Source organism: Medicago sativa, chromosome 4, assembly GCF_051527215.1.
Source record: "Medicago sativa cultivar Bolivia chromosome 4, Bolivia_mono, whole genome shotgun sequence".
In the NCBI taxonomy this organism is placed as follows: domain Eukaryota; kingdom Viridiplantae; phylum Streptophyta; class Magnoliopsida; order Fabales; family Fabaceae; genus Medicago; species Medicago sativa.
Genome location: NC_140752.1, coordinates 51,450,667 through 51,462,979, shown reverse-complemented (window position 1 = coordinate 51,462,979; position 12,313 = coordinate 51,450,667). Strand labels below are relative to the sequence as shown.

The following is a 12,313-nucleotide window of genomic DNA, read 5'->3' as shown; positions in this document are numbered from 1 at the left end:
CTTCAAAAAGGTTCACAGGACCAAGCACTTTTGCCTCAGTGTGTAATTGACAAAGACCAATCAATAATAGAGAAACAATGCAAGTTCTAGAAATGTAGTTGCATGGAAAACTAATCTAAATATAAGTAAATTGAAAAACAAATTTGGCAATGAACCTTATGGCTGAGATTTCTGGGAGTGTGTGACTACCTAGCAACGCCGTACACTTCGCCTTTGAATCAAGTCACCCCTCCTTTAGAACTTTTGGAATACCGTTTCATCAAACAACTGTTACTAAACTGGAATAGGTCACATGAAACAAAACAAATTCATTAATAAAACAAGTGCAGGATCAATTACAATAGGGAAATAAGTTCAATGGACTTTGACATTAAAAAGAAAATAAAAACTGAATGTATTGAAAAACAAAGTAAATCTAGTGGGTTGCCTCCCACCCAGCGCTTCTTTATCGTCACTAGCTTGACTGCTAAGGATCCTCAGAGGTCCTTCAGAATGAGTGCCACCCTTCCTTTGGGTAGGTCGCCACCTAGGTATGGTTTAACTCTTTGTCCATTAACTTTGAAACTTCGATCTCCTTCAGGTGTCACTAGTTCAACAGCTCCATATGGTGACACACTTTTGACCAAGAATGGTCCAGACCATTTTGACTTGAGCTTCCCAGGAAACAGCTTCAACCTGGAATTATACAACAAAACTAGTTGTCCACAGTTAATATCCCTAGGCACTAAGTTTTTGTCATGATACCTTTTTGTCCTGGCTTTATAGATGAGGGCATTTTCATACGCTCTAAGCCTCATCTCCTCAAGTTCATTAAGTTTCAAAATTCTTTTCTTACCAGCGGCTACTTGATCAAAATTCAAGGCCTTAATGGCCCAATAAGCTTTATGTTCCAGCTCGACTGGAAGATGACATGCCTTCCCATATACTAACTGATAGGGTGAGAACCCAAGATGGGTCTTAAAGGCTGTCCTATATGCCCACAGTGCGTCATCTAATTTCCTAGACCAATCTTTCCTATTTGACGCAACTGTCTTCTCCAGAATCTGTTTCAGCTGTCGGTTTGAAACCTCTGCTTGACCACTAGTTTGTGGGTGATAGGGAGTTGCAACTTTGTGCTTAATGTTATACTTTTTGAGCACATTTTCAAGAAAATTATTGCAAAAATGCTTCCCCCCATCACTGATCAATACTCTAGGAGTTCCAAACCTAGTGAAAATATTCTTTTGAAGGAAGTTGACAACCGTTTTGGCATCATTAGCAACACATGTTATCGCTTCAACCCACTTTGTGACATAATCAACACAGACTAGAATATGGAGATAAGAGTAAGAGGGAGGGAATGGTCCCATAAAATCAATACCCCAACAATCAAATGGTTCAACTTCAATGATTCCTTTTAGGGGCATTTCATTCCTCTTTGATATATTACCTGTCCTTTGGCATTTGTCACATCTTGTGACGAAGTCGTGGCAATCTTTGAAAAGGGTGGGCCACCAGAATCCACTTTGCAAAATTTTTGCAGCTGTTCTTTCTCCACTGTGGTGGCCTCCATAAGCTGAGCTATGGCAGTGCCACATGATACTATGTGCTTCCTCACCTGCAACACAACGTCTAATCAAACCGTCAGTACCTACCTTAAACAGATAAGGGTCATCCCACAAGTAGTGGTTTGCATCTTTGAAGAACTTTTTCCTCTGAGGGTAGGTTAGATCATCAGGAACTATGTTGCCGGCCTTAAAGTTTGCCATGTCAGCAAACCAAGGTCTTTCTCCAATAGCAAACAGCTGTTCATCGGGGAACTCGGCCTTGATGGCCTTCTCCTTCTTTGTTACCTCGTCATTCTCCAGCCTTGAGAGGTGGTCAGCTACCACGTTCTCGACTCCCTTCTTGTCACGAATTTCAAGATCAAATTCTTGCAATAATAGGATCCACCTCAACAGTCGAGGCTTTGAATCCCCTTTTGTTAAGAGATATTTGAGAGCTGCATGATCTGTAAAAACAATGACTTTGGAGCCTATTAGATAAGAACGAAATTTTTCCAATGCAAAGATTACCGCAAGCAATTCCTTTTCAGTTGTGGAATAGTTAACTTGATTTTCATTTAAAACCTTGCTTGCATAGTAAATTGCATGAAAAAATTTGTTCTTGCGTTGGCCTAGGACTGCACCAACAGCATAATCACTTGCATCACACATAAGTTCAAAAGGTAAATCCCAATCGGGTGCAATGATTATTGGTGCAGTTACCAACTTGTTTTTAATCAAAGAAAAAGCATTTAGACATTCAGAGTCAAAATTAAACTCGTTTTCTTTGACCAAGAGGTTACAGAGGGGTTTGGAAATTTTAGAAAAGTCTTTTATGAACCGCCGATAGAAACCGGCATGCCCCAAGAAACTCCTCACTCCTTTAACATTGATTGGTGGAGGAAGTTTCTCTATAACCTCTATCTTAGCTTGGTCCACTTCAATGCCTTTAACACTTATCTTATGCCCCAAAACTATACCTTCGGTTACCATAAAATGACATTTTTCCCAATTCAAAACAAGGTTAGTTTCGGTGCATCTTTTAAGTACAGCATTTAAATGGAACAAGCATTGATCAAAAGACTTACCAAAAACAGAAAAGTCGTCCATAAATACCTCAATGTTCTTCTCTATCATATCAGAGAAGATGGAAAGCATGCACCTTTGAAAGGTTGCCGGCGCATTACACAGCCCAAAGGGCATCCTTCGATAAGCAAACACACCGAATGGACAAGTGAAGGCAGTCTTTTCTTGATCTTCCGGAGCCACTGCAATTTGATTATACCCTGAATACCCATCCAAGAAGCAATAAAAGGCTTGGCCAGCCAATCTCTCAATCATTTGATCCATGAATGGTAATGGAAAGTGGTCCTTTCTTGTTGCGGTATTCAACCTCCGGTAGTCTATACACATTCTCCAACCAGTGACGGTGCGGGTGGGTATCAATTCATTTTTTTCATTTGCTACCACCGTCATTCCTCCTTTCTTGGGTACCACATGAACTGGACTTACCCATGAGCTATCTGAGATAGGGTAGATCATACCTGCATCTAGTAACTTCAGCACCTCTTTCTTTACCACTTCCTTCATTGTTGGGTTAAGTCTCCTTTGAGGTTGAACCACCGGTTTGTATTCAGCCTCCATGTGTATTTTATGCATGCAATAAGCTGGACTAATACCCTTTAAATCAGAAATGTTCCACCCCAAAGCTCCTTGATTGTCTCTTAACACCCTCATCAATTTTTCTTCTTCCAAAGGTGTCAAGGTATTGCTGATGATTACTGGTTTAGAGGCATCCTTAGTGAGAAAAACATATTTCAAGTGAGAAGGGAGTTCTTTTAATTCTGGATTTTTCTCTCCTTCTCCACTCAAAATAGGGGCATCTATAGAGTTCTTACCCATTAATTCTTCTGTTTTTACCGGACCCAACTCTTGCTTGCTTGCTGCTAGTTGCTTCACACAATCACTTACTTCAAGATCTTCATCATCTTCACCTTTTTCTATAGAATTCACAATTGCACGTTCAAGAGGGTGTGTTGGTTGATGTTCACAAGAGTCATCTTTAACTATTTCTTCAACAATGTCAATCCGGTAACACTTGGGATTTTCATCTTTGTGCTTCATGGCCTCAAATATATTAAACACTACTTGCTCCTTATGGAATCTCAACATTAGCTCTCCTTTCTCAATGTCAATCAAAGCACGGCCAGTTGCAAGGAAAGGTCTTCCTAGAATGAGTGGCATATCCTCATCTTCAGCCATATCTAAGATCACAAAATCTGCTGGAAATACCAAGTCATTAACCTTGACTAGCACATCTTCAAGTATACCAAAAGGATAAGAGATTGACCGATCAGCTAAAGTAATGGTCATTCTTGTTGGTTTTGGTTCCCCACACTTAAGCTTCTTCATCATTGAAAGAGGCATCAGATTTATACTTGCTCCCAAGTCACATAAAGCTCTTCCAATGTCTACCGGTCCAATTGAACAAGGGATAGTAAAAGCACCAGGATCCTTCAGCTTAGGTGGCAGCTTCTTTTGAAGAATAGCACTACAATTCTCAGAAAGTGCTATGTTCTCATCATCCTTAGGCTTCCTTCTTTTGGTTAACAAGTCTTTCATGAACTTAGCATACAACGGCATTTGATCAAGAGCTTCACCGAAAGGAATATTTACCTGAAGTTGTGAGAAAAGTTGCATGAACTTCTTGAATTGGCCTTCATCCTTTTCTTTCTTCTTCGAAAGGTGAGGGTATGGAAGCTTCACATATGATGGAATAACCTGTGGTTTGTCTCCATCTTTCAAAATTTGACTCTTCGACTTCCTCAAGATTGAATCTTCATCAATTAATCTCTCACTTTTTTCTCCCTCTATTTTTTTCTTCCTTTCGTTTTCAACTTCTCCATGATCATTTTCTTTTTCAACTACACCCTCATCATTCTTTTCAACTACATCATTCTCCTCCACCTCAACTACTTCATCAACCTTCTTTGGAGCTTTTGGAACCAAAGGTGTCAAAACCTTTTTGCTCCTCAGTTCAATAGCATTACAAGACTCATTCTTAGGGTTATCTTTAGTGTTACCTGAGAATCCGCCTTTGTTTTGTTCAGCCAACTGCTTAGCTAATTGCCCCAGTTGAGTTTCAAGCATCTTCCTAGAAGCTTCATTGTTCTTTCTTTCAGCTTCTTGACTCTTCTTCATCTCTTCAAAGTTGCCTTGAGTCATCTTCATGAAGTTCATCATAGTTTCCTCAAGAGCGGATGGCTTCCTTTGTTGTTGTTGAGGAGGAGTTAGCATCTGAGAGTTCAAAGCATTGTTGTTTGAGTAGCTTAGATTTGGATGCTTATTAATGCCTGAATTGTAGTATTGATTCTGCCTTTGATATCCTCCCATGAAGTTAGCTTCTTCACTTGATCCTTCCGGAACACATTCACCGTTTGGATGTTCTTCACCACATAAGTCACATTTGATTGCAGCCACTTGTTGTTGCTTATGAGCCAAAGTGAAGCCTTGAAACTCCTTAGTTAGAGCTTCAATTTGTTTGTTCATAGCTGCTTGGTTAGCAAGGATAGCAGTTTGTTCACTCACCCCAAACACTCCTCTTTCTTTCTTTTTAGCTTGATCACGATACTCATTGCCAGCCATGTTTTCAATTAGAGCTTGAACTTCATGATCAGTTTTACTTTTGAGACTACCTCCCGCGGAAGCATCTAAGAACATTCGAGTGTTTGGTGTTACCCCCTCAGTGAAGATTTGGAGGTATTGCTTCTCGGTGAACTCATGATTAGGGCATCTCTTGAGAAGCAAATTGAATCGCTCCCAAGCATCATACAATGATTCACCTTCTCCTTGCTTGAAGTTAGAGATCTCCATCTTCTTGTCCCAATACTTAGACATAGGGAAGTATTTCTCCAAGAACTTCAGCTCTAACTCTTCCCATGTTTGGACAGTCCCGTTTGGAATTGTTAGCAACCAATCTTTTGCTCTTCCCGTCAAGGTGAAAGGAAACAGCCTTAGCTTCTTTTGTGCTTCAGTCACGGTGGCTGGTTGCACACAAAACTCACAGGTTTCAGCAAAACGGCTCAAGTGTTCATGAGGACTCATAGCTTCAGTCCCATCGAATTGCTTGTCCCTCAAACCATTGAGGACAGTTGTCTTGATGTCGAACGCTACGGGGTTAGCTGGTTGAAAAGTGTGGGTCAGTTGACCGCGATGAGTGGCTAACCCGTAGTCTCCAAGCTTAGGTCTTGGTGGTACAACTCCTTCTCCTTCCATCGTTGCAGATTTAGGAGAAGAATTTGTTTCAGATTCACTTGAGAGTTGCTCCGGTACTTGTTCTCGAACACCCGGTGGAACGGATTGAGCTAACCTTTGCGATCGGACAGCTTTCCGAAGTGCTCTAGCAGTTCTTTCAATCTCCGGATCGTACTCTAAGTCGTCAGAGCTCTGTTTACCTCGCATAAACAGCAAAATACCTTAGTAGCACTGCACCACGCAAAGTAATCAAGTGAATATAAAAACAGAAAAATAAAAATAAAAAAAACAGAAAATTAAATTGCAAAAACCCTAAATTATAACGTAATTGCCTTGTTGAAATAATTCAACAGTCCCCGGCAACGGCGCCAAAAACTTGATAGATCTCTGGCAAGTGCACCAATAACTATCGAAGTAGTAAAAATATCGTTCCCACGAGGACTGTTTTTAACTTCAATTATTCAATTTCGTTATAAAAGTCGGATGTATAAAAGTTTATTTTGTTTTGCCACTAGGCAGTAGATTTGGTTTGATTTTAAGAAATCAAATAAAAAGTAAAGATTTGATTAAGAAAATAGGAGAGAGATGAGATCAGGTCTTCGAATCCTCTATGTTTCCCCTAATTGGTTACTGCACCTATTATTACTAATGATTCTCTAGTTTCACGATAGTTAACAAATTAGCCCTAATCAATCCCTTGAGTTAGGACCCTCTTTTTAAACTACAGCCCCTAATTCCTTAGGTGGTCTAATAATCATCAAAGGTTTAAGCACGTTAACCTAATATCACTAACAAACGATTATCCATTCCTAGACTAACCATGTTTATTAGAACAATTCAATTAGGTCTAAGTCGAAAGCTATGGTCAGTAGTCATTCGATCTCACAAAATCATGTTTATATTTGATCAGGATATAAAAAGCAGTAAGAACAATTGAATTGAATGAAAACTAGAATATCATTAATAAGTAATAGAGTTTCACAGCAACATATGATCAATTAGGGTTACATAGGTTCATCTCCGACCTAATCTCTAAGAGATTTAGCTACTCATAATTGAGTTTACAAATAGCATAATCAATGAAAGAATTAAAACATACATAAACTGGGTTAGAGATGATGAAATCCTCTCCGCTGCAGCCTTCTGGGTGTTTAAATCGCACTTTCGTTCTCCAAAATCGTCACCCTTGTTCTTCAGATTGAGTGCAGTATTTATAGAAGTCATGGGCCTGACCCATCAAAATCGCGCCGCGCCTTGTTAATTGGCGTGCCGCGATTTCCCCTTTACAGGAAGTGTGTATTTTTGCTTCAAAAATCGCAGCACGGCTTGAAATTGGCGTGGCGCGATTTCCTTCGAACAGACTTCAAATTTTAAGCTTTTTGCACTCCAGAACAGTAAAAATTGCATGAGAACTCTATCAAAATGTCACAATAAGTCCCTAATATTACGTAATGACAGAATGTCATCAGTGTCTTACGGTTATGAGAAGAATGCACTAGCACTTTTCATCAAAATCGCTAGAAGATGATATTCTTGAAAGAGGATTTTCTGAATTTACCTTTGCTTCGCACAACGATTTGCGCACTATTTGGGCTCCCCACATTATTAACCTCAAGTCGGGGGTCCTCCGTCACTCTCAATGGACAAAAGACTTCAATATTTGTTCACATCGTCAAACTCATGCTCAAGTTTAGATACGACTAGTTGAGTTTCCTCAATAGTATTGGCGGGAACGGACTTTATTTGAAATTGCATACACAATTGGCACGCCTCTCACATTAGATACTTCCACACAAAATAGGGTTTTTGGCCATTATGTTAGTATTTTGGTGGATATGGATCTCTCACGATGCATTTTTGATGAAGTTATGGTAGAAAGAGATGGGTTTGCCTTCAACTTTGAGGTGTTCAATGAATGGCTACCATATTTTTGTTCGCATTGAAAAAGCAGTGGCCACAGTGTCACTGAATGTTGCTGGTTACACCCTTCACTGAATGTCGTTGGTTACACCCTAAGAAGGTTATTGACAAGGTTGATCGAGGAAAGAAGTTTGTAACATGTTATTAGGCCAACAGTTCAGAAATATGTCGAGACAGTAAAGGATGTTGATACATGTTGTTTTTGGATTTCCAAACTGTTGTAATTGGATTTCCAAATTCTATTATCTACCGAAGTTGTTACTAGGTTGAGTCACGACCAGGTCGCTCTCTTTAAGACGTTTCGTGGCACTACCCAAAGTTGTGCAAGGTAGACTATCAACCACGCCGCCTCCAGGATAAAACAAGCCCAGCTACAACTGTGCGGTTAACTACTGCACTGTAGAAAACCGTTCGAGAATTACACCTTCAAATATGGTACTAAGACCACTCTTTAATACTGAAACCACTTTAATATGGTATTATTACCATTCTATTATGGTGCTAAGACCACTCAAATATGGTGTTTCCATCATTCTAACCCTTAAGTTCTCCAAACTATCAATATGGTACTATGACCACTCAAATATGGTGTTACCACCATTTCTCCTCAAATAGAAAAATATTGTTATAATATTTATATACCGTTAAGATCATTCTTGATTCCGACGGGACATTATTATTCCAAATAGGGACTATGATCTTAAAAGTACTCTTTATTCCGAAGGGACATATATTACCGAAAGGGATTATGAACTTAAGACCATTCTTAATTCCGAAGGGACATTAAACAGAAAAGGGACTATGGTCTTAAGAACACTCTTAATTCCGAAGGGACAGAAAGGAGTAGAAAAAGGAGAAGGACTTGTCAAACAAGTCGAAGGAGGGAGAAGAGATGAAAGACTCGTCAACACAAGTCAAAAAAGGGAGAAGAGAGAAAGAGTTCCCGACAACTCAATGAAACTCTTTGGTGTGTGGAATGTACTGTGTGAGCTCTCTATTTATAGAAAAAATTCACAACTAATAAGTGAGAAACTTTGGGAACAAGTAATACATTACTTTGTCATTAAGTAATTCACATATTAGATCTAGTACAAAAATATCTCAATTGAGTACCAAAATATATTATATTTAGTACAAAAATATTTTAGCAAAACTTGGGGATTAAGAAAGCACTTTCTAATAATGATTAAATTAATTATTTAATTTATCATTTCCAAATAATAAAATATATATCAATATATATTTTCTCTAGTGCTTATTAGGGCTGGACAAGATTTGCCTAATCGACCCAAACCGGCCGACCCAAAAGGCCCGTAGACAAGCGGGTGGGTCCATTCGGGTTGTACGGGTCATTCGGGTTGAAGAAAACGGTTAAGGGCAAGTAAATTCGGTCGGTCTCGGATGGGTTAATTCCACCCATCGAAACCCATAAGCAACCGATAACATAGATCTATTTGTTTTTTTTCCTAGTGTTTAGCAGGTTAGCTTTAATATAAAATCCCTTTTTTTATCTCATTTCTCAACAACCCTTTCTCTCTCTAGAAACACACTTCCACTTCTCTCTACCCAAATCCTTTCTTCTTCTCTCGTCCTCTCTTCTTCATCTTCTTCCTCTTTTCTATCCTACTTAGATTAGACTCTTTTCATGTTCATAGTTTCATAGCCAACGCTTAAAAGTTCTTCACAGATCTTCTTCAACTTCCAATACCATTGTTTGTTGGTGAACTGGATCTTGATAGTGTGTGAAAGATACATGCAATTGATTTGTTATTCAAGCTTCTATCACCATTGATTTGTTATTCACTCAAAGCTAGCATCTCTGATCTTCTTTTGAAGCTCCACATCTTGAAGCACTAATTTGTTTTCATATCTCCATCACCATTTATTTTTTATTTTGTTTTGTAAATAGTTAATTGTTTTTTGTATCTAAGATTTTCATTGGTTTATTAAGGATGTAATTGTGAAGTTATGGAAAGGTTGTCCTTTGTACTGCATGAAATGTAGTTGTGATTTGTGAAGTTATGAGAATGTTGTTCTATGTTCTGTTCTGTATGAAATATGCGAAAAAGTTGAATTTTTTGCAGCTGAATTTTTTTAATCTTTTGTTCTTTTGCGTTCGAAGCCCACATCCAAACCGTTCCAACCCACCCGAACAACCGACAAACCGAATTAACCGAAACCGATCAAACCGAGTGCAGAAAATGGACGGTGATGGGTATGATTTTCTCACCCGTCGGTCACCTCGGATTGGGAATTTTCACCCGAAAACCGTCCGAGGCCGACCGATGTCCACCGCTAGTGCTTATGTACCCCCATTAATTAGAGGCACACCCCCACTATATAAACACTACTAATGTGTGTGTTCCATCCGATGTGGGACTTCCACTTTTTTCAATTCACACAACACTAGTTCTACCCAACATGGGAATTTGTGTTTATAGTCTTTTTACTCAATTTCCACACATGTTCCAACAATCCCCCACTTGAATTCAAAAAATGGTTTCATAAATAACGTCAAAAACGTCTCCATAAGATTTGCTAGTAAACAAAGGTGTCGCCTACAACTTGAACCTTTGCATAGCGAGTAAAATTCTGATTAACAAGAGTTGCTTACAGCATTGAACTCTATCTCAGACATAGAACCCACACACAAACCTTTTCATAAGGTGTATTCTAAAAGCCCGTGCGTTTATGGCCTTGCACGTGTATCCCGGTTTTAACGAACGCTCTAGGTATTCTGCCCCGAATCCCATAGGAACCGGCCCTTAGTTCCACATTCATATAGGTGAGTCTATCAAGAGTACTCCTGTAGCTATGTACTCCACTCCAAATAGAGTATAGATCTCATTAAGAGTTTCTATTATCTCATCCTTCTATCGCTGCAGGAATCATGCTTTCTTACCTTTAACATAGCATGTTCTATCACTTGTGACTTGTTATTACCCATTGAACCTATTTCTTGGGATCTCCAGTCTTGTAGGTCGGGTTACCATCACTTGTGACCTTTGGGCATTAGTCCCATCCTATTGGATGTGTTTAGGACTTTCTTTTTAGTAATTCCTTTCGTCAAAGGATTAACTAATTCTTTATCAGTACGTACATGATCTACTTTAACCGTTCCTCTTGAGAGTAGATAGCTCTCTATTTCTCTATGTGTTCGTGCCTTAATAATCGCCTCTTACCATTGTGGTAACGATTCTCAATTTTGTAATAGCTGCAGACTATCACAATAAATTAACACTTCTGGAAACGGTTTTATCCACTAAGGGATTTCAACTAGCAAGTATCTTATCAACTTGCTTCTTCACTAGTTTTCTCTAGTGTTCTCATCTCAGATTCATTCCATAGTGGACTGAGTCAATATCATTTGTTTCAACAAATAACTCCTCTAGTGATGCTCAATATGCAAACACTAGTCGCTTTAATACTCATCTGAAGATGTTCTTTACAGTGATGCTCAATGTGCACTCACTGGTCGCTTTAATACTCATCTGAAGATGTTCTTATATCTTGTACCATTTAAGTACAATAGGTTACTCCTCATGAAGTAATCCTAGAGTCATAGTCTTCTTAAGGCACCTCATGACTCTTTCTATAGCATGGCAATGATTCTCATCCGTCTACTAGTAAACTTGCACAAGAGTTTTACGACATCGGTAATACATTCAGTGGCTTACCTAAGGACTGCCAATGATGCTCGCATGTTTTATTTGTTTAACTCCATCTCAAGTGTCCTTACACTTGGATCATAATATATGATTGCAAGTTTACGGTGAAATAATAATATTTCCTTAAGAACTTCTCAACTTTGTGAGATTTATCAAAAAAGTTCTTTTTTTCGATCTAGTAATCTTGAAACCAAAAATTACTTCAACTTTGTCTAGGTCTTTCTTGTCAATGTTATTGATAAACAATGATTTCACATAATTCATAACATGAATCTTTAAATCAAAATATGAGCAAGTCGTCTTTGTAGAGACATATGATCATGCAAATATTATTTGTCACTTTCATTCACTTTATACTCATTCGATAGCATTAGAATGTCAAATTTTTCATGTCATTCCTTAAGAGTTTATTTTAGACCATACAAATAATTATCTAACTTACAGACCTTGTTTTCTTGTCCATGAATCGCAAAACTTTCAGGTTGTTTCATATAGATTTCTTCTTCTAGTTCACCAAAAAAAGAGGCAACTTTCACATCCATTTGGAGTACTATCGAGTTATGAACGGCGGCTAAAGGGACTAGTACTCTTATGGATATGATTTTCGTGACTGGTGAATGAATGTCGAAGAAGTCTATATTTTTCTCTGTCTAAAACCTTTGACTACAAGGAGAACCTTGTATTCATCAACCGTCCCGTGAGGTTTTAGTTTCCTTTTCCAAATCCAAATACAACCGATTGGTTTTGCAACTATGAGACAAGTCAACCAAGTGTCATGTTTTGTTAGACTCTAGATAATCCATTTCATCGTTTATTGCTTCTTGCCATAATTCAGCTTCCAATGAGGATATAGCTTCTTTAAGGCTTAATGAATCTTCTTCCAATGTATAAACCAAGTTCATACTCTTAAGCACTTTTAGCTTTCTTACCTCCTTGAGGTTCTATAAC

The 12,313-nt window shown here is 38.5% G+C and overlaps 1 protein-coding gene and 1 non-coding gene across 2 annotated transcripts; one reads left to right on the top strand and one right to left on the bottom strand.

Annotated features, from left to right (window-relative positions):
• Positions 1-476: 476 nt before the first annotated feature.
• Positions 477-6,030, bottom strand: LOC146929693 (uncharacterized). Its single transcript, XM_085707387.1, has 2 exons — positions 1,598-6,030; positions 477-1,093 (listed from the first exon to the last, which is right to left on the bottom strand). Exons 1-2 carry the CDS (start codon positions 5,982-5,984, stop codon positions 477-479), a joined length of 5,004 nt encoding a protein of 1,667 aa, XP_085563513.1. The 5' UTR covers positions 5,985-6,030.
• LOC146929694 (small nucleolar RNA R71) lies at positions 5,299-5,405 on the top strand. The gene has a single exon (XR_015009201.1). It is a non-coding gene; the product is annotated as a small nucleolar RNA R71 (small nucleolar RNA).
• Positions 6,031-12,313: the final 6,283 nt, after the last annotated feature.

Bases quoted from the DNA above. Each gene is read 5' to 3' on its own strand.
- LOC146929693 (XM_085707387.1), bottom strand. From the start codon at position 5,984: ATGCGAGGTAAACAGAGCTCTGACGACTTAGAGTACGATCCGGAGATT. The intron at 1,094-1,597 runs GTGAGGAAGCAC...CAACTCCCTATC, and splicing joins GATTAGACGTTGTGTTGCAG to ACCCACAAACTAGTGGTCAA.